This window comes from Aythya ferina (genome assembly GCF_964211825.1).
Source record: "Aythya ferina genome assembly, chromosome: 3".
Lineage (NCBI taxonomy): Eukaryota > Metazoa > Chordata > Aves > Anseriformes > Anatidae > Aythya > Aythya ferina.
The window spans coordinates 84,057,016-84,078,445 of NC_140298.1; the positions used below are offsets into that span (position 1 = coordinate 84,057,016).

Sequence of the window (21,430 nt, forward strand, 5' to 3'; positions counted from 1 at the left end):
GAAGGGAACAGAAAATAGTTTCAAAATTGATTGTAAAGTATCTTCAAGCTTACATGGTTTTGTAAATGATTCAGAGGGAAAAAATCTAGATGCTAAGGATACATATTGCTCAAGGGAAGTATGTTTTTGCAGAACATGTGAATGCAGCTTCAGTTGAAAGGCTAAGCTAACTTTGTCATCAGAAGAATAAAGTCTGAGAGGGTCTCAGTAGGAGATAAGCTGTCTCAGAAAGTCCCTGCCATCACATTTGCTAATTTTCTCCTGATTCTATTCAAAGACCAGAAATGAAACATAAAAATATATTTTCCTCTGTTTGATAGTCTATAACCGAACACTAGGGCCTGACTTTTTCATGATAGGCCAATCCCTCTTGGTGACTTTGTGATCTCAAGCATCAGCTGCCTGAAGTAACCTTAAGTAACGTTAAGGCACAAACTGGCACCAATTTTGCAGTTATTCCAACCTTTACCAGCCCAACAGGATTCCTGCAGGTGCTTTCGACATATGCTGGGGATGATGACCCACAAGACAACACACAGGACCAGAGCATGCCTTCTTACAAGTTTTGCTGCTATTGGCAAACTATAGCTTGCGTTCAAACTTTATTAGGCTTTGCTGTCACTAAGTCATTAAAATTATTCTCATTGAGGTATTTTTCCTCCCTCTTTTATTTTATTTTTTTAAATTTTAATTATTATTTTTTTTTACAATGGTGAGGCAAGCACCTGCCTTTATAATAATTCTTTAACCAGGACCAGCTTTAGCTGCCTTTATCTACCTGATAGAGAAGGTGTTACAGATTTTTCTCAAGTTCACATTTCTGCAAGTTCGCCTGTCATTTTCTAGCACAGGTACAAATCACCTAAACTACATGTTTTCTCTAGAGGCCAGGGACCATTAACAACACACAAGCTAACTGCAGGAAGCACTCTCAGGGTAATCACATCTGGCAGTGCAGACAAAAATGTATCAGGATGTGTTTGAACTGGCAAGGAAATCAGAGCCCAAGAAAATACATGTGAAGTAAGTCATCAGGAATGACAAGGAGATGACAGATCTACATTTTTAGCCACTCTTCAGAATGTTATTTTTCTCACCTCACCAACAACTTCCAATAGGGGTTTCCTCTCTGATGCCCCCTCCTACACCTCATTATACACAAACACAAATTCAGCTGCCTTCTGTGTGTTTGGTGCTCATATCTACTGAATTTTCTTCTGCCTCCTGTTATCAAGTACAATATAGGCACTACTTCTGGGCCTTCATCTTGAATTCAAAGGCTATGGGCACACCATGACACCATCTGAAGAGTACCAGGGTCTCTTCCCTAGCCCTGAGGTGAAGTGGCACAGTTTAGCCTCACGCTGCAAAAGCAGGTATTTGGTCCACCCCTAGGGAACAGACCTGGCTTGGGCTAACCCCCAAGACAAAGTGGGGACCTCAGAAAACCCTGGGATGGTCAGATAGAAAAAAAAAAAAAAGAAAAAAAAAAAAAAGAAAAAAAGTAACTTATCACTCCTAAAGCTTGGGAGTCCTTTAAAGCTACGCTCTTAGTAGCCTTGGGGACAGAAGAAAACATGGGGTTGCAGTTACAACCTAGACCAGAAACGTACCAGAGACTACTTGTAATAGTTTAACAGTAGAAATGACAGAGTTCCTGCACCTCAGTTGTTTTTCATTTACTGACATGGACCAAGGCAGGGCTGTCACTCCTGAAGGGAGCACAGCTTTGCACTGCCTGGGGTTCACCTCTTCCCTCAGGTGATGCATCTGGCAGCGTAACAAGTAGCTCATTCAGTGCGCACCTGGCCTGCTGACAGAAAGGATGATGACAGCTTGCAAAGGCACACCCAAAATACCATTAAAACTATAATGAAATTGGGAAAATCATGACATTTGACTGCAAAAGCTTGAATAGCTCAATCAGTGATCATTACCAGCTGACCTCCAGGCTCCTGTGTCTACCCATCCAGCAAGTATCTGAGCCAGATAATTTAAGGGGCAGTTCAGGCTGAGGCTGAAAGCAGCTCTTTTTCACCTGCAGCTCAGGTGCAGGAGACATCAGCAATGTCCCTCTAGACACAAATGCTGCATTTGCTCCCCTCTAGATGCTTGGATTCAACCAGGTTGTTGTGGCAGTCTGGGCCTCCCCGTGCAGTACAAGGCCTGTCCTCTAGCCTCAGATGTAAAATGCCTGACATCTCAGTCACAGGGTTCCAGCCACTTGTGGTTTGGTCCTCTGGTTTTGATAAAATACATCCAATTTGAAATGCTGCTTGCCACTTCTCCTCTACCTGCCCCTCTCCACTACCTGTTTCTCTGCTGAAATACAAACTACTCTCTGAATACAAACTACTTGACTTTCAAATTCCTTTATCACAGATAACCTATTTCCATGCTAAGTAACCTTTTTACTAACTCAAATATTGACCGACTGCAGAGAAGTTGAGCCTCTCTTCCTCCTGAGCTAAGCAGGCAATCAAGCATCGCCGTGTTTCTCTGGCCTGTACTTTGGACCTTGGGAAGTCCAGCCTGTACACATTTGCAAAGTTACCTTAGCTGTATCCCTCAAATACTTTGAAAGGGAAATGTTTTCCTTTTCTGTGACATTACAAAAAGGCTATCAGAAAAGCAGTGAAAGCCCACACCATCATCCCAATTATCTTAAACTTTATTCACATGCCCGTTAGCAACAGATCTGTTACCATAGCATCCATTTATTATTTGCATCCATCCTGTAAGCTGCTTGTGGGATTGCACCTTGTGTGGTAGGACCTAGGTACCAGACTGCAACTACTGTGACAGAACTTACTAAAAACAAATCAGTTCACAACAGGTTTTCTTGCAGTAGATCAACATGCAACTATGCACCCTGCAGTTAAATACAGCATTACTAATACTTAAAACTGTTTTCTGAAGAACAGTCACAAGAGAATCTATGAGCTTTAAATTAAGACCCCAGGTAACCCATCCTGGGAATCACAGTGGTCACAGTGGCCGTTCTATCCCATCCTTGAGACAGTTTATATAACTTGCAATGGTCTAAAATTTCTGTTAGAACAAACCTATATTTTTCAATTTAAGATTTAACTTTTCCTTTTCGTATACTTTATGATCACTATTTTAGGTTGTATCTACTTTTTTTTTTTTTTTTCCTGCCTTGCTGCTTTTCAGGGTTTGTAGATGTGTTGATTTTCTTTTTTTTTTTTTTTTTTTTTTAAATAACTTTTTCCCTGAAAAATTTTGCATGCTCCTATTTGCTCCTCTCTCTGGTTCTCCTCTGCATTCTACTTTGTCCTGCCAATCTTCCCCATGATGCGGTACTCTTTCAATATTATAGGTAAGCTGGTACAGTTTAATGCTGTCAGTACCTCTGTACTGAGTGCCTAGCACAGCTGGGGCATTCTGACCACACATCTCGCCCTTACGTGATGGCTCCCTATATTGTTAGCTTTCAGACCACTGTTCTTCTACTTCAGAGTCTGAGAAATTGCATATTGTTGTGAGGGACAAAGTCCTTGGTCCAAAAGGTCAGAGAAGAGGGATGTGAAGCCACACTGTGCGAGGCAGGCCTGCCTGTTGTTCCGTCTGATACAAACACAAGGGCTTCAGCCAGCTTACACTTCTCTCATAATGAACATACACCTGCAGGAACGTTCTGAAGAATGTAGATTAACACTTGATAGAAAACTATTTAAAGCTACTTTCAGAGAAAGTGAAAAAAGAACATGAAAGATGTGCAGGCATTCCTTAATCTGAAGGGGAACTTCTCCTTACCTTGACCAACCTCTGCGTGGACAGCACGCTCTTCTTGATTTGCAGATTCTTCAGCACCTGCTGATGTTCCTTTACTCTCTTCTGTCCTCTCTTCAGTGACCTTTTCATCTGCCTTTTCTGGTCTTTTCTTCTCACTCTCAGGTTTGACCTCTTTTTTGACAGGCCGGATATTGCCAGGAGAAGGAGGACGTGCCTGAGCAGAGGACACTTTGGAGGAACCAGGTGAAGTTACCTGCTTGGGTGTGCCAGGCAAAGAAGGCAAAGACTTTGATGCATGCCTGTGTAACCACAAAGAGTGACAATCACTATGAGACACGCTCTGCTGGACACCACCTACATATCACCTCTACAAGTGCAATAGCTAAATACAGAACGACCTCTCTATTTCTCTGCTATCAAGCAGAACTCCTGGAGCAAGCAATTAGCTTTCATGCAAAATGCTTCTCTTTGCAACTCTCCAGAAGTGTGAGCACTGACCCAGCCAAGAGGGAATAAAACAAGTACATTCCTCATTTTACCCCATTCTTAAAGCAACAGCAATTTCTTTTTCTAAAAGCAGTACCATCTTTCTTCTGTTGCAGAGAGAAAAAATCTATACCACCAAATAAGTTTGCATTGATTTTCCTGTGGAGACTAACATGTAATTAATACAACAATTAGAGCTGCCTATAGCTCAACCTCTAGCTAAGCATGTACTTGGCTTACCAAACTGGAGAGGGAGCTGGTGATCTAGTTTTGGGGTTGGAAGAAAAATGACCTCCTTTAAAGCTGGCTGAGAAGGTAGATGACAAATGGTCTCTCTCCTTTTCTTTTTTGTCAGTCTATAGTTCAGCAAACAAAAAGACAAAGTCAAGCCAGAGTTCACATGGCTAAAGAAAGCAAAGCAAACTCAGTTAAGGATGAGGGTGTTAGGGGGCTGAGAAAAAGTAGTGCTGAGTCAGAAGTTTCTACAGCCTGTTTGACAAGTTCATTAATAAGCTTCCATAGTCTGACACTGTCTGTCAGTAAATATGCAATCGACAACAAGAATCCTTCTTAAGCATGCACTCTACTGTCTTTATACATAAGGCACTAATTTTTACAGAGGCAAAAAGTTACCTTCTAAATTTTGATCTATGCTGTTTGCCACACAGTGTCTTCCTCTGCTTCTTAAGTCTTATTTGTCATAAAGACCGGATTTCAAAAAAAAAACACAACAAACCACTCCCCAGACTCCCACTTAGTCTCAGTCCCTATACAGCACAGGCTTTTTGTTTTCATGGTTATGCATCAACACCACAGATGCCCTGAAGCCCTGAAATATGGTACAACAGTTATCCTATTCTCTTTTTTCTTGGATGATTTGCCAGCACTTTTTTTTTTTTTTTTTCCATTGGTTTTTATGTGTCGTAGTGATTTCATCTTTTTCATTCCTGATTTTTTATCTCATGATGAGAACTACGAAAGATCGTTCTATTTAAAAACAAATAAACATGTTTGGAGTTGCAGCATGCAGCACTAGTTGAGAGCTCTATAACAATTCTCTCTCCTGAAATGAAAATCAGTTTAACAACTGCAAAAGAACGACGGAAAACAACTTCATGAGCACATAAACCTTTGGTTTATCTTCATAAGTCCAAGAGTGTTTTGGTTTTTTTTGATGTTATGGATACAATTAGTTATTTTAAATTGCCAAAAACATCACTTAATATTAGCAACAGGTAGTCCTTCAATCCAGAAGTTGTTACTTGAGAGTAATTAGCCAGCTATTTGCCAATATCATTTACTAGAGTTGTACTGATTAATATGATGATAATCACCCAAGTCATCTGAGTGTACAGAACCAGAATAAATGAATTAAAATGAAAAATAATTTTGACTCACTAGCAAAAACTGTCTAAATAGGATCTACCTCATTGGTCCTGAAAACACAGCATCAGCAGGTTTATTCTCAATAAAACCAAAAACCTGAATTCCTACATAAGTTTACCAATAAAATAAAAAGTTCTCCATAACATGCAAGCTACTGAAAATAGCTCTTAACTCTGTCATTCGGTATTAACGATATTCTTACATCATCTCCTTCACCAAAACGTATCAACCTTCCTTCTTTTTAATTTAAAAACAAAACGATAAGAAAGACGTGAGAGGTGCCAAACTGATAGCCCTGGAGCTTACAATGTTCTCTTCACATAGTGTGAGGTTTCTCTACACATATACCCCAAAGCTATGCCTCAGCCTCAACTTCAATAGACTGTCATCTGCCTCAAAGATTAATACTGGCTATGATTCATGCTACTTTCATCTAACACTGCTTCCAACAAAGATATTAATAGCAGCACTGCCTCCTGCTGTTTTGCCCATCAGACCAAATGAAAACAGAAGCTCCGCTTACACAAATCATTTGCAGAGATGACTTCACACTTATCATACTCTAAAACTCAGGCCGCAGAGTACAAGAAAAATTATAACTACCTAGGTTCAGAAAATAGTATCTTAAATGAAACTGACTGCATCCTGTTGGCTTGGAGTGCAGTCAATATGAATTTGGTCTGCCTGTATAACAGGTGAAAACAGGTGGCTGGGAAAAAGATTCCTGTTGGGGGAAAGTTGCAATGCCACCTTGGGTCTTAAAATCAGAGAATCCACAAGTGGAAAGGACAACACTGTGTGGCAGCCTCTGTGCCTCATCAGAAGCTGAGGTACCTGCTCTACAAACATGGGTGTTTTTTCCAAGCAGATTCTTTAGTGTGTTATCAGGCTATGTCACCAGATAATGTAATAAACACAGTTAAAATCCAACCAACAATGGAACAAACTGGGGGCTGTGGGGACCTGCAGAGTGGAGTATCAGATTCGTAACTATTCCTATTCCAGCAAGCAATTCAATCAGGTGGTTATGGCTTGAGACACCAACTTACATACAACCGGCATGCTTACCCCTGCAAGGTGTGGTGTTCTCCTGCGTCCAATAGCATCAGTAGAGGCAAAAAGTTTTGCTCGTTCTGCTGTATTCCTACAGCTCATGCTCTTGTAGGACAGAGGGCTGATGGGGCTGCAAGATGCTGAACGGGGACAAATGGGGATAACTACGGTGTTGGTTGTTTTTGTTAATTATTAATTTTAATTAGAGAGCAGCAGTGGAGAATTGACAGAGGAAAGCCAGCAGGAAAAGAAACAATAGAGAAAGAGAAAAGAAAGAAGGTATTAATAAATAGAGGAATGACTAATTCTCAAATCAGAACCATAACTTGATACCTTAGCTTAGCCATGTGTATAGTAATGACTTTTCCATTTGTAAACCAATAATTTCTTTTAAATAAATTAAGATGTATGTCACATAACTGGGTAGTGGAAAATATTTTTCTGTTAAGCTTTTACACAGCTGGTTGTTCTGAAAAAGCGCTGGACAAAACAGCCTGTCTGAAATTGATTAGCTTAGTATATGCATTGACATGAATTTCAACTACATTGGGAATAGAAAACAATCAAACTAAAATTGAACTCCTATTAATTGGCCTTGGAAGTAGAGGAAAATAAAAGGAGACACACAAAGATCAAAACACACTAAGAGAAAACAGTTTCATCTGGGAAATCAGTGATATTGATCGTTTTCTATAAGTTTTAACAAGTGATGTGCTTTTTTAAAAAATCCCTTTTAAAGAATATCTGAAGCCTAGAAAAGAACTTTTAATATTTCTTGATAATGGTACAATAACAGCCATCTTGAACACATTCTTGACAGCAAAGTATTTTACATGTTACAAAAAGCAGAACGAAGACAATAAATTAGCCTGGAAATAAATACCTGAAAGAATAACCAGGAAGGCAGTTTCCTTTGGTTTGCACAAGGACAAAGGCTATTACCAACAGATCTCTTGCCAATGGCAAATTATTAGGTTTATGGTGTTCTGATGGCAGTCTCAAAGAGAAATGTGACACTGCAAGATGCATCATTGGAAACTTGCGGTGAGGTATTCTCAGACTTTCTCTTGATTTCCCTGAAAATTATATTACCACTGCAAAGTTTTATTTGTCTGTTTCTGATTGTCTCTCTCCTGGTCATTTAGTATAGTCTTAGCATAATTATTATTCGGGACATTACTTGAAGGAAAAGAGTAGAGCTTCTATAGGATAGCTTCTCTACCCACCACCCCTTAAAAAGAAATAATTAAAAAATGACATCCTCATTTTCCTAAATAGAAAACATTTCTTGCCTTTAGATCCCTCTGAGCACACTTGAAAGAACACACAGTTCTACACAGTTATTTCTTCCAGTCTTACTGCAGTACAGCTGCTGTTACAGCTCATGGACTTAACAGTACTTCATGGACTTAACAGTCCTAACTCTGCAAATTCTCCCACACTGAGAGATTAATGTTATGAATAAAGGAAGTCTCATGTAAATGTTATAGCAAGGGCACTCATGCTTGCCTTATTTATAGGGATTTACGTTTAATGAGGTATTAAAAGGTGACTGACTTGTAAAAATTGAAAAACAAGAAAACATCTTTTTTTTTTTTTTTTTCAGTTGAGCATATCTAACCAGACAGGAGGCAGTGGCAAAACATATACTTAAACAGCTTACAATTTATGCATTTTTCACCCTCTGTGAATCAATGCTGTTGCTGCACGCTGATTATCTGAAGTTACCACAGAGGATGACATCATAAATGCTGAAAGACAAGCAGTTCATTTTCATTTGCAAGGTTGCCAAACAATGCTATATGAGACACTCCCAGTGAATCAGGATATACCAACAGGATTACATACAGAGAGGAGCTTTTGGAGAGTTATTTAAAAAAACATTTTGGTTTTGGAGCTTTGTTTAAAAAAAAGATCCAGATGGACTCTTATGCTGGATGTCCCTAATAGTTCACTTAACTTCATTTTTAAGGCTATGAATCCACATTTAATTTGATTTTGATTTTTTTTTTTCACTGTAATTCATCTTTACAGCCAAAGGGCAGGGTAATTTTCTAGGGCATAATGATAGGCTGGGACGAGTGGAGTGCTCAGAGCACAGCTGTGAGCCATTACCACCACCTGATCATTAATCTCCAGGAAGTGTCCTGCATGAAGGAACTGCAATTATTGCTCCTAGAGAATAATACCTGGAAAACAATGAAAAGATGGATTATTTTTCCGGGTGGTACAGTTCCAGTTAGTGTAGACAAGGCATTTCTGGGGAGTTACCTCAAAGTGATGACTGTGCTATTTGCAATCTTTCTCAATATTCTCTTCAGTTTAGAGCTTATTGTTCAGTATAAAACAATAGCAGTCACAGAAAAGTCTTCACACTTGCTTCAGTTAAGTAACCACTAACAAAATCAAGACACTTTCCTCAGCTATTCCCTAGTGAAGAGATGAATTTCCAATATCCTGCTTGGTAGATGACGTTAAATTTTCATTTTAGAAGCTGTTGCTTTAAAAGACATGAAGCTCTAAAAGAAATTTCTACTTGTTAATTCCACTGTTTGAAGAATATCATCCACATTTTTACTCCTCCAGCGCTACCCCCAATGGAAACGTACTGCAGCCTAATTAGTGATAAGAGTTCTTAAGTGAAAGCTTCTTTAAAAGTAATCTTAGCAGATCTCTATTCCCTCTTACCTTCTATGCCCTTTAATTAAAATAAAGACCTACCCATATTAAACAGGAAAGACTTGCCTAGGCTTAAACATTTGGCATGTGCAGTAGCATACTCCTGCTATGGTAAAATCCCTAGTGCATGATCATAAAACAACCTGTGATAATAAAAAAGGCAGTTGTCATGTGCCTAAAATACATAATAAACCAGTATGTCCTGGTTGTCTTTGAAATACAGTTTTGCCTGGGCCCTAAGTTATCACCTTGCAGTATTTACATATTTTTGTGTGCTAATTTTCCTCTCGGTGGCATATCAAAGAGCTGTTCTGGGGTTGGCACAGAACTTTACAATTACTGAAACCTCACTAAACCTGCACATTTAACTTTACATGCTATTAAATCCACTGCAACCAGGGCCTACCACTCTGCAAGTCCAACATGTTCCCTGTGGGAAGTGCCCTGCTGCAGAAGGCAACTTCTTTGCAGAAAGCAGCTCACAGCATTGGCAGTGGGTGTGCTGAAACCGCTCCTTACAGCACTGCAAGCATGCTTAAACAGCCACTGACAGCATGACACTGTTGCCCTGTGTGTGTTATATTATTCTGTTACACTGATGAAGAAGTAAAAGATAAATTAAGAGAGAGCTGGGGGGAGAAAGAGAAAGAGGCATAGCAAACAAGAAAGTGTAGCAGAAGTTTTCATGCTGTCACGCCATCTAGTCCAGGTTTTTCAAGCTCATTCTGGGATGCTACCATACACGCTTGATTAGATAGGTAACTTTACAGCATCCCACAGGGAACCTGGAAAAGTAAGTGGCTGAGACATGAAGTCTCTGCTCTTGGAAGTTTACCTGCATCTCCAGACAATGCAGCTGTGCTTTTACTTCGTGCCAGGAATGAGTGAGTGGGCGTCAGGAGCCTGCTAACGATGCTGCTCTCCCATGGACTGAGCTGTAGACGGCGAGCTGAACGTGCATCATACAAGCAAGATGTTAGATCAGACACTGCAAAGGACTTCGCGTTGCAGAAGTATTAGTATTGCAACTTCATTGCTACATACCCATGACATTTTTTAAACTGTGCTTTAGAGACCCAAACCATACAATCACTCTGTTTTGCATTTTATTCTTATTCAATTTAAGTAGAGGAATTCCTATGGAACACAGTGCTGAATGTTTATTTTGTGCTACTGCCTGTAACATTAGGCTAAATTGTTCAGGTTAATATTGCTATTTTTCACCTATCCCACATTCCCTACTATCAAGAATGGGATGATAACTTCTGTATTAGGAGAGCTATTGCCATTCCGAAATATAGACTCTGAAAAAGTTTGTGTCCCAAACTCTTTCTACATACTACATATAAATAAATCAGATCAATTTCTAAAACAACTTCTGCAGTCTTCCAGCCTAGAAAAAACAAAGAGTGTTTTTTATTAATATATAGATTTGTGCCATTGAAAGAGGCTTTGTCAAAGCACCACAAAAGGATACAGTGTGCCTGAGCTGAAGATACCAGGCTCAGCAGCTACAGTCATCTCAGTTATACATGGTGTGCATTTGATCACAAATTCTGTGAGAAATCCCCCTAATGACAATTTTTTGATTTACAACAGTGACAAGACCCAACTTTTTGCATTGTTAGTCTGTTTTGAAAACACTTTAGGCATGCTGATCTAGCTGCAAACACTCCCTCATCTTGCTTTTCCCAACACTGCATAATACAAATTTAGCTTACCAGTATTTTCCCTTTGCCTTGTAAAAATTCTTTTTTTTTTTCTTTTTTTTTTTTCTTTCTCTTTTTAATACTACTCAAACATTAATTACAGCAAAGAAGTATCCAAAAGAATCCTATAAATGATTGTTCAACATAACTGGATGGTTCTTGGATATTCTGATGCAATAAATAAAGGGTGTTATTAGGAGCATAACAGAACAAAACATTCAACTAGTTCCCAGAGTTCATTGTACTAAGCTTAGGCCATAGCAATGATCTCAGTGTTGGGGGTGAAATCATGTCTTCTTACACCTCAGCATTCCTTGCCCCAAGTTTGGTGTCTATGGCAAGAAACCTACCACTTGAATTTAGGAGGTGTAGTCTCTAAAACATTCATTGACATGACTGGCTGTAACAAAGCTGAGACTAAATTGCGTTTTTAACACGGGAGATTCATCACTTCTAATAGCTGTAAACTTGGAATCTGTCTTCACTCCACAGTGAGCCCCATGAAAAGAGGAGCTGATCTCGATAATCTCATCCTATGAGAACACAATGGCCTAATCTGCCCTTGGAGCTGTTTTTTCATCTCTCAAACTGCTCCCCTAAATTCTCCTAACTCAGTAAGTGTCATTAATAGAGAAATATAGCACTCTCCGACACAGCAGGCACTCTGGATAAGTGTCCTTACATAACGTACTATTGCCAGTGCTCTCTGGGATTAATAGCTCCTTTGTGTGTTGGTACAGATTATACAGAGACACAAAATACACCAAAGAGACCTCCATTACAGCACACACATCATCATTAAATTTGCTATTTAACAATGAAGAAAAAAAATCAAAGGACTTCCATTAAACTGTATACAACAGTGGCAATATCTTTGCTTCCTTTCTTCACTGTGCACTGTGCTTAGTATGATCATTTTTAAGCCTACTGTTGCAGGACAGCACCTTCTTTTTTGTCATCTCAGGCTTTACTGGGTGCTGAGTCTGGAGAAATTCTTCCACCATCGTTAACAAAGACCATACAACTCATCAGAAGAGTAAGAATGCTACACAGAAATTGGCTCCACACCTTAGAAAGTGATCCCTGAAATTTTAGGCCAATAAGTCATCACCGTACATACCGAGAACTTATTGGAGTTTGTTTGTATAGCTGCAAAAAGCTGATAAGTAAATGCCACGATGCAATCTGGTCCTGGGGGCCAGCTGCAGATCTTACATGTGAGGCCCCACAGCACAAGTGCTGTGAAGAGGCCGTACCTTACTCACACTCCCTGCTCCAACAGGGAGCTAAGAGACAGGCGCGGGGTTTTGTTGGCCTGTTTCAAGCAGTGGTCTGAAGGTGTCAAAATAGTTTCAGCCAGGAGCTTGGAGGTGAATCTCCCTAAATCTCTAAAATGGGTTTAGGTCAGAGTTCTTTTAAACACGTGTAGGTTTTGTAGATCGCCATCATCGCTTAGGGAATTTTCCCAATGCACAGCTCCCTGAAAACACCACTCTTGACACTTAAAATACGTACTCTGCCAGTCCTTAGCATTACCATCAACCCAGAACAGCCAGAGAAACTTGAAACTTGGGCTCAGCGAGTTCCAAGTACAAGAGCATTAATAACTAAATTCTTTGAACAACTGGGCTTTGGTGTAAGTTCACACTGAAGCAAGCTGAACACAAAACAAAGAGTGTCCCAAAATACTAAGAAAATAATAACAGCTTTAAAATATTGAAGTCATTTTGTTTTTTTCCTTGCTGCTCTTGTTTTTAAAGCCTTGGGGTGATGTTTTCAAGCTTTAATACTTCAAAACACCTGACAGAGAAGGGGAAAAGGTTTTTTTGATTGTTTGGTTTTGGTTTTGTTTTTTCCTCTCATGGTATGCTAGGCTACTACTCTCAGGGCTATTTGCTTCTTGGTCCTACGTTGGAAACACATTCCTGGCAGAGCTGCTGGTGGAAGTTCCCCTACCTCCAGCTACTAACAGGCTAGTTTAAACATATTAATGAAGGTCCTTGTTGCCTAACTTGTGACTAGAAAAAAAAAAAGAAAAAAGAAAAGTCCATCACCAACAAAACAAAACAAAACAAAACTAACAACAACATCCCACAAAGTGTCAGGGAGCTGGCAACAGTGACTTGCTTACAGTCATCTGTATTTATCTTCAATATGTACCACCTGAACACTGGAAAGTTGTCTTAGCAGCAGCAGAATATGTTCTAAGTAAGCAAACAACAGCATCTGATTATTTCTAGCAACAGATGGGAGGCATGGATTTAACAGGTCTCCTGATGAGCACCGCAAAAGAAAGACTCTCACTGATACGTGGTGGTTGCTCACAGAGAGACGCAAAAGTGCTGAGGAGCAGATGGGAAAGACTATTCTGTCCTTAGGTTCTCCTTCAGCAGGAAACAACCCTGGAGCCCTTGAACTTCTTCTATACACGTGGCAGACAAAGGTGATGCAGTGATCAAGACCACCACATGTTTTGAAACTCTCTCACTGCAGAGGAAGAAGAACATAACTACAGTGCAGGTTTTGCTTTTCAAAACTAAGAAAGTCATACTTTATCTGCAACAGTATCCACTTGCTAAGTTTTCCTTACAAAGCACCATTACCAAAATTCATTGGTTGACTGCAGCTTTCTCCAACTGAATGTGTTTCTTCTTATTTTATTATAAAGTTTGAACTATTCAGACCTGTACCACTCACATAAAAGCCTGTCTGAGCTGCTGATCATAAAATTCTCATAAAGAGCTATGTAGCAGTACTGTATTTAATAGAAATTAACCAGGCAATTCATTAATGAAAACTGTTGTCTTCGGCTGGGCCATAATAAATCCCGTCCTTCAAACAGTAATAAATAAATAAATAAAAACAATAAACTACTGCTTAACAGAAGACATGTTCTTGATGACAGCTGTAAGCCACTTAGGGTAAGCTTATCATCCTCATCTCCAGCTCCCTCTTTTGTGGGTAGGAGTATGTGTTACAAGACAAAACATGATTGGGTGCCCTCTGGAAGGTGAAAAGGGGAGCAGACAGGCAGATCATTCCTTTAAGCACATGTCTTAAGATGCTGAGGCCACCTGGGCTGCCAGCAGCACTTACCCTGTGTGCTCAGCTAGACCAGGGTATGTGACTGCACAAGCAAGAGGGCATTTATAGCATTTGGGTTTGCTTTCTGTCTTGTAGTCTGCAAAAGACATGAGACTTCTGAGGAGTCCTGTGCTGGCTTTAATGGAGATGCCCAGCAAGGAATGCTTTGGCATTTGAAGTATTTTATGTATGGCCCTCACTTCTTTATTCCTTCCCTTTCCCCGTCATTAGACTGCCTAGTACTGTCTGACTTCTCCAGAATTTGAAATTGGTGGTGAAAACTACAGCACCTCAAGCTACAACCCCTAGGAGACTACCCTTCATATCTAATGCCTGCTGCTGTTCCCTCTTCCTCCCGAGATCCTTCCTCAAAGAATCAACCCTGGCAAAGGACCACCTGGAAACAATATATATATATTGGGTTTCCACATTTAGAGTGAAAAAGCATTGGAGATTTGGAATAAATTATTTCCTGAAAAAACTTATTTTCCACAGGTTACCAGACTCTACAACTGTGTTAACCCACAAGGATTAACATGGTTAAATCAATCTGAAACAAACATACGAGCATGCACGTAAAACGTGGCACCTAAAACATACAAATCATGATGCCTACCAATCGGTTTTGCAATACAACTGAAGCTCCATTCTAAAAATTGTTTTTGAAAATATGCACTTATCTGGATTGAAATGGGACAGAACTTCTCATTCTTGGTAGAGGACAAAAAATCCCTGCCGAGTACTTTACTACAAAGCCGTTTGCACAAATTATACAAGAGACATTCTTTTATTAAACTCCTTTTGGCTCAGTGCTTCAAAACCCCATAAATCCCCAGAACAGAGGCAGCAATTCAGCTACCTTAACTTATAAAAGCCTGATTGTTTATCAGTTGTGCAGAGTTGTAAACATCAAAAACAAACACCAAAGTAAAGCAATCTTTGAAAAGACAAAGTCAATAAACAGACACCGTATGAAAAATCCCCATATCCCTGCATTAAAAGAAAAAATCAGAAGTAGTAATAAAATAACTGCTTTAAAGCTTCATGCAACATGTTCTAAGGTATTCAAGAACAACTACCAAAGTAAAAGAAAAGCAAAATAATGACAAAATGGCCTAATGTAAATAAAAGGTCATAAATGATTGCATGCGGTATGGAGAGATGCGTTCTTTCAGTTGCTGTACCTCATTTACTAAAAACCTGACAGAAGCACCGCTTTTATCATTTGCTGAAGGAAGATTGTGTAGGTAAATTCTCTTGGTTTTAAAAATGAGAAACACATTTTTCTTCTCACAGGAAAAGAGATGTTCAACCATTTACTTTTCACATTTGGAGTCTTTTCACTCCGTTTAGATAAAGTACAGAAAATGACTTCAGAAACTTGTTTTACGTGCAAAGCCATACATCAGTATAGAACATTTTATTTCTCGCTTTTTTTTTTTTTTTCCTCTTTGAAACTGTACCTCTGTCTGAAGAATTTAGTAATGTTGCAGATGAGGAGGAGAGCCGCTTGTTAATGACTGGATCAACATGTTTCGAAAGGTTCATTGTTGAAACAGACCGCCTGTCTGGATCTAAAACAAATGGAGATAATGCTAATTGACAGCCCACATGCAGTAATGCCAGTTCCTAGCTCACTAGTGGGAGGAGGAAAACATGACTAGGTCATTCCTGCTCTACCACAAGAACTTTCAAAATAGAAAGGGCTTCTCAGCAGACGTTGTACAGGTGACTCAAAGACTGGGCACAAAACTGTCCAATTTAAATGTAAAATGTTTGAAATATTCTGTTCACTGACTGTCAGTCAGGTTGCAATCCAAGGACCCTAATGGAAGAGCTGAAGTAGATACCAGTAGCTAAGATGGTATTTCCATGTTCCTTTCAATATTGTCAGAAACCCCTCGCTCATGACTCAAAATAGAGAGCTTCAGGGAAAGAACTTGGAAACATGAGGTTGTTCAGATAAAACCCTTGAATCAAAAGGGTGACATTGGGCAAGGCAGCGTTATTAGGCAGATGGCCAGCATTGCAATAAAATCATACTGAAAGATTATGGGAAGGCTAGTCCACATGGGAGGCAATGGTAAGTACAAAAGGAATTCAAAAGACATCACTCCCATAGTTCTGTGAAAGTGGTGAGTTTCCCACTAGAGTCATTTTCTACCTGCTGTGAAGTTGCAGTTTTGGATTGACGAACTACACACAGATAAAGAAAATGAATCTCTGCAGAAGGCTACAGACTTCTTGTGATGCACACTTGGTATATAATACTAAAGGGGGTTATTTTGCTTTTAGTCTCTCTGCATTTTAGAGCAGCATTACAGCATTTGCCTGTGCAATTGCTGCAGAGTCAGCATCTGCACCCTGTTGGGAGAATGGTGGCTCCTTCGAGAATGCAGATCATACGTGCTTTGTGCATGTGTGTATGTGCCATGGAAAGTTGTTAGAAAGGGACAAAGAGGAAGAATGAGCTGAACAGTCATTCTTTCTTCCAAAGAGGAAGAATGAGCTGAACAGTCATTCTCATTCAAGAGAAAGCTACATGCTTTCTCTTCTCCCTCAACAAAGAGCTAATTGCATCCACTAAATATCTTCTACTGCAAATGTCTATTCAGAAATATGGCAACTGGAAGATGCCGGGAGAGCTCATTCTCCTTTTGCTTACATTTTTGCATGTACTGAGCCTCAGTGGTACTCAACAAAGCATTTAACCACGCTGAAATCCAGTGAGGCTTGAGCACGTGCCTAAATGCTCCACTGATTCATATTCTGGGTGTCCACAGATACATCCACATACTGTTTTGGAAGCAGACACAAATGCAAGGCACCGATAACATTAAGGAGGAGGACGCTGAAGGATTATCAGCAATAGTTTATGACAAGTACATTTATTTAACTGTTTGATCTAGTGGATTAAAGTGTATTCACTGTAGGTAGAGAAAAATGCATAGAAATACAGTGCATGAAAACTGCCTTTACTCTCCCCAGGTCTATGAACTACATAGGACTCACTGTAACTGGCTGGGGGAAAGAAAGAACGATTCTCCCCTATCCCATGTGATCATTTACTCACTTTATCTAATGTTAGGATGACTCAGTGAGTGTTCAGAACTAGCAAAGTAGGTAACGGAAGGGGGGATGAAAATTCAGAAATGGGTTTTAAAAGGAAAAACATAATTATTATGGATATGAACAAGACCTCTGTAGGCTGGCAAGTTTATTTTGCATTGATCTATGAGTGTTGTGTGTTGTTCAGTACTGGAGACAGGATACACGGGCCTCACATGTCACAGAACTTGGTCAGAACTGTATTTGTGAGAAATGGGATTTATATTTTGATCTCTGATACCTAATCTATATCCGAGAGGATATAGAGTAGATCACTACAGGAGAAAAAAATTTGTACATTTGGCTTAGAGGATATACTGCATAAAACAACTTTCAGAAGCTGACAAACGACGGTGTGAAAATCAGCACTTGCATTTGGCATGCCGACATTTCTCTTGGATTATGAGCACTGTTCAAGTGAACGAAATTCAGCACGAGGATTTGCGTGTACTTGTTGGCAACAGGACACCTAGGAATGTAGAACAGGCCAAATGCAGCCTATTGCCTAGAAGACTGCTGGTTTCTTGTTATTAAAAAACTGAGCAATGTATGCATCAAAGCAGCTGGTTTTATGTCTTCACGTGCAGAGTAAGCATGACGTGTAGTATGCCAAAAACATTTTAGAGGAAAAAAAAAACAACACAAAAGATTTAAATTGGGTCTCCTTGAATTGCAGTAGACAGAATATTACATATCATGTTGGTGAATTGTGCCAGATCTTTAGAGTCAGCCATTAATAACTCTCCATATTAAAATGAATAGTAACAACAACAAAATCTGGGACTAACAACAGTTCTAGTCTATCGACATGATGTTAAGCATGCATCGCAACTACATGAGGTGGTTTAGTTACTGATGATCTCATTTCCTGAGAACTAGCTATGGGTAAAGGAATCAACAAACCACAGTGATTATGTACCAGGTTTTCTAGCACCACCCAGAGATCTGAAGTGGTGCTCCAGGCCTGCTAAATCGAGAAAGGTGAATGATGATTCAAAAAAATAACCTAGGGACAGAATGCAAGACAATGATTTTCCAAGTAAAGAAAATAAAAATCAAGTTATACAGAGTTAAGCAAAAAAAAAATAAAAATACTTTTTATGAAAACAACTGTTTATTGAGCTTATATATGACAAATTAGATTTCAGACTATTCTTTTCTCAGCATTTTCCCCCTCCTTAATGAAAGGCTGCATGCATTTAAATGTACATGTTATAGTAGGAAGAGAAGAGTTCTTTTTTCTTTTTAAGTATTACTTTCTGGTGAAAGAAATATAGGATGTTCTCTCTTTTGGGCTAGTCTTACTTAATAGAGTATATATAAATTAATGACTGGCAGATTCAGTTACAGAAGATAATTGAGGAATGAAGCATACAGCAAAAATTCACTTAATTTGCCCATCTAAGCTTTTCTAGGGAAAAGGGGGCCTTTTCCAGTCTCCTCGAATATCTGTACAAGGCACAGATAGCTTATCACAAAGAATAAATTTTCTTCCCTGGCTTGTATTAATATCAGTATTTGGTCATTTCCAGCAGAACTATTTTTTGAGCCATGATATTTAACATTGGCACACAGTAGCTCATATCACAAAACTGACATAGCACAAGCACACCAACACAGATACACACAAACAACAGCAAAGCAGCAGAAGCGAGAAGCTGTAGCAAAGTAGAATTATGGAATTAATCAAATCCTGAAACAAACTTTTAAGTTATGTTCAGATTTCTCCTTGTTATGTTTTTACTACACAAGAATCTCAGAAACATGCCATTGCTAGCGATAATAAAATCAAGAGTGGAGAATTAAAACTAGCATACACTGAATCATCCGTCTTTTTAAAAGAAGCAAAGTAAATTCCTTTTAACTGGCAGGGCAGGGAAACTGGCTAACAAACCAGGCCTCCCTCTTTACCTGTGTTATTAATGCGGCTATGTAGCGCTCCTCCCCAGGACCACCTGTTTTGCTTTTGTTTTGGCTTCTGGCTTCTTTCAATTGTGCGACGTACAACAGCTTCATGTCGTTCCTTGAGTACAACAGGATAATACATTTGGATACCACTGGGTTTTAAAATTCATCCTCTCAAACGCTGCTACCCTCCCCACGGACTAAACTTAGCAGGCATCTTGGAGTTGTGCTCAAGCTCATGCGCTGTCTGGTAAGACACACACTCAGATGAACCAACCTAATTCTAGAACAGGATTAAGCAGTAATTAAGCCATAAATAAATTGAACTATTAACTGTAATTTTGAAAATGTAAGGTGTGTTGCCAACTTAAGTAGAATTGCAGAGAAAAAACAGTGGCCCTATTATGGCAACTGCTGCACAAACACACACCAGGGTTACTTCCCACCTTGAATCTCTCACCAACTACTAGCACAGTGAGAGAGAAGGAACAAAAAACGCAAGGATGAGCTGACTTACCTAAGATCACACCGCAAGCAGTTCCCTGCTTAATTGGAACAAATCAGCCAATAGTCTATTTTATACACACACTCACTGTCTTGAAGGATCTGTTAGAAGGTCACTAAGACATAAGTACCCGTATACCAAATGGCTACAAATTAGCCCACAACCATACAGGAACCACATAATTTGTATTTTTCTGTGGAAGTTTTGAGTAGTGCCACACGCTACAACCCAGACACGCTCAACTTCACTGCAACAGATTCACAAAGGGCACTTGAAAAAGCAGTATCTGTGCCTGTAAGGCTTAATAAAATCCTCTTCTGAGTTCTCTCTCATACTGACCACGGCTTACATTACATTCTTGCTGTTAAGTTTAAAAGAAAAATTTTGATGGTACCATATCTTACAATGAAAGCAAGTTGAAAAGTGTTCTCATGATGTTCCTTTTTACCTTATCTTCTTCTAATCTCTGTCTTCGCTTTTCTTCTACGGCAGCTCGCCTTCTCTCTTCCTTTAATCTCTGCTCTTCTAGCTTCTTTTTGCGCTCCTCTAGGTGTTTTTCATAATGTTGCCGAGCTCTCTCTTCTCTTTCTAACCAGATGGATTCTCTTGCAGCTACGAGAAAAATCAAAAATAAAAATATTAACATGCAGTATGTGATGAAATCTTTAATAAAATCTGAATAACTTTTGAAGAAAAAAGCTTTGAACTCCTTTTCTTAAGACATACTTAATTTCCTAAACTATTTTCATGTGTTAAAAATTCATTTACACTGATCACACATTCATTTAATTCAATTTAAATTTAATTACTACGAAGTACCTCCAGAAATGGTCAAATTATTTAAGCATACAGTTTCTGCGTGCAAGCAAGGATGTCTTAAAATACATAAGTACTTAAGTCAGATATATGTGAACACACTTCTATTGTACAAACCATGCTACTTTGCTGTAATCTTTCACTGTAAAAAGAAAGATAAAACCCTAGCGCCACTGTATACCTTTAGTGATCAATGCAGATCTCTTTTGATGGAAATGGTTGGGGTGATAATTGCAATACCTGGACTGTTACCTGTAACAACAGCTAGCCAGAAGGAAACTTCAACAGCCAAAGAAATCAGACTAAAAGTGAGCTTTAATCTGTTACACTGCTGCAGAGCTCTAGACAACATTGCAGAAGCACAAATCAAGATAAATCAAGATGCACTATACATGAGGACTTTTACTCCCCATCGGGCTCTGAATTTTTCTGAAGGTATGACTTCTCATGGAACTCATGCTCAAATTGTAGTGCACATTAAAGCAGTTACATACGGTACACTGGACCTCTCTCTGCCCTGAAAGCTTTAGGTCCCAGAAATTACTGTTTTTAAAAATTCTTGCCTTTTTTTTTTTTTTTTTTTTTTTAATGGTATACTTCTTGATCTTCACAAACTGACAGATGGGAATACAGGAATACATGTAAATGCGTGTAAAGAAATACATTTTTCACAAGAAAAAACAAAAACAAAACAAAACAAAAACACCAAGAACCCCAAGAGAAACTAATGCAAAGGAATTCATTGATAATGCAGCAGAAGCAGGAAATCAGGAAAGCAGTTTCAAAAAACCTTTCAATTACCAAGGTAAGGATTTTTTTTTTCCTTAGACTGAGGCAGTATTTTTTAAAATTCAGTCTTGAAAAAGGAGCCTATTTTTACAATCCTATACTCTAGGACAGCAACTCTAGCCTTTACTTAGCAGAGCTTTGTGTTGTTTAACAG

General features: G+C 39.1%; 1 protein-coding gene across 14 annotated transcripts in view; it reads right to left on the reverse strand.

Moving 5' to 3' along the window:
- MAP7 (microtubule associated protein 7) overlaps nt 1-21,430 on the reverse strand; it is a 111,008-nt gene that overhangs the window by 15,889 nt on the left and 73,689 nt on the right. For 6 of the 14 annotated variants that reach the window (XM_084512875.1, XM_084512874.1, XM_084512876.1 and 3 more), the window contains 7 exons: nt 20,120-20,283; nt 19,173-19,284; nt 15,617-15,727; nt 10,196-10,309; nt 6,697-6,821; nt 4,483-4,598; nt 3,778-4,055 (listed from right to left, as the gene is read on the reverse strand). In XM_084512875.1, the coding sequence (XP_084369001.1) occupies nt 3,778-4,055; nt 4,483-4,598; nt 6,697-6,821; nt 10,196-10,309; nt 15,617-15,727; nt 19,173-19,284; nt 20,120-20,283 (1,020 nt within the window). Of the gene's footprint in view, nt 1-3,777; nt 4,056-4,482; nt 4,599-6,696; nt 6,846-10,195; nt 10,310-15,616; nt 15,728-19,172; nt 19,285-20,119; nt 20,284-21,430 lie in introns of all 14 variants that reach the window. The other 8 variants (XM_084512871.1, XM_084512870.1, XM_084512864.1 and 5 more) reach the window with 4 other exon arrangements.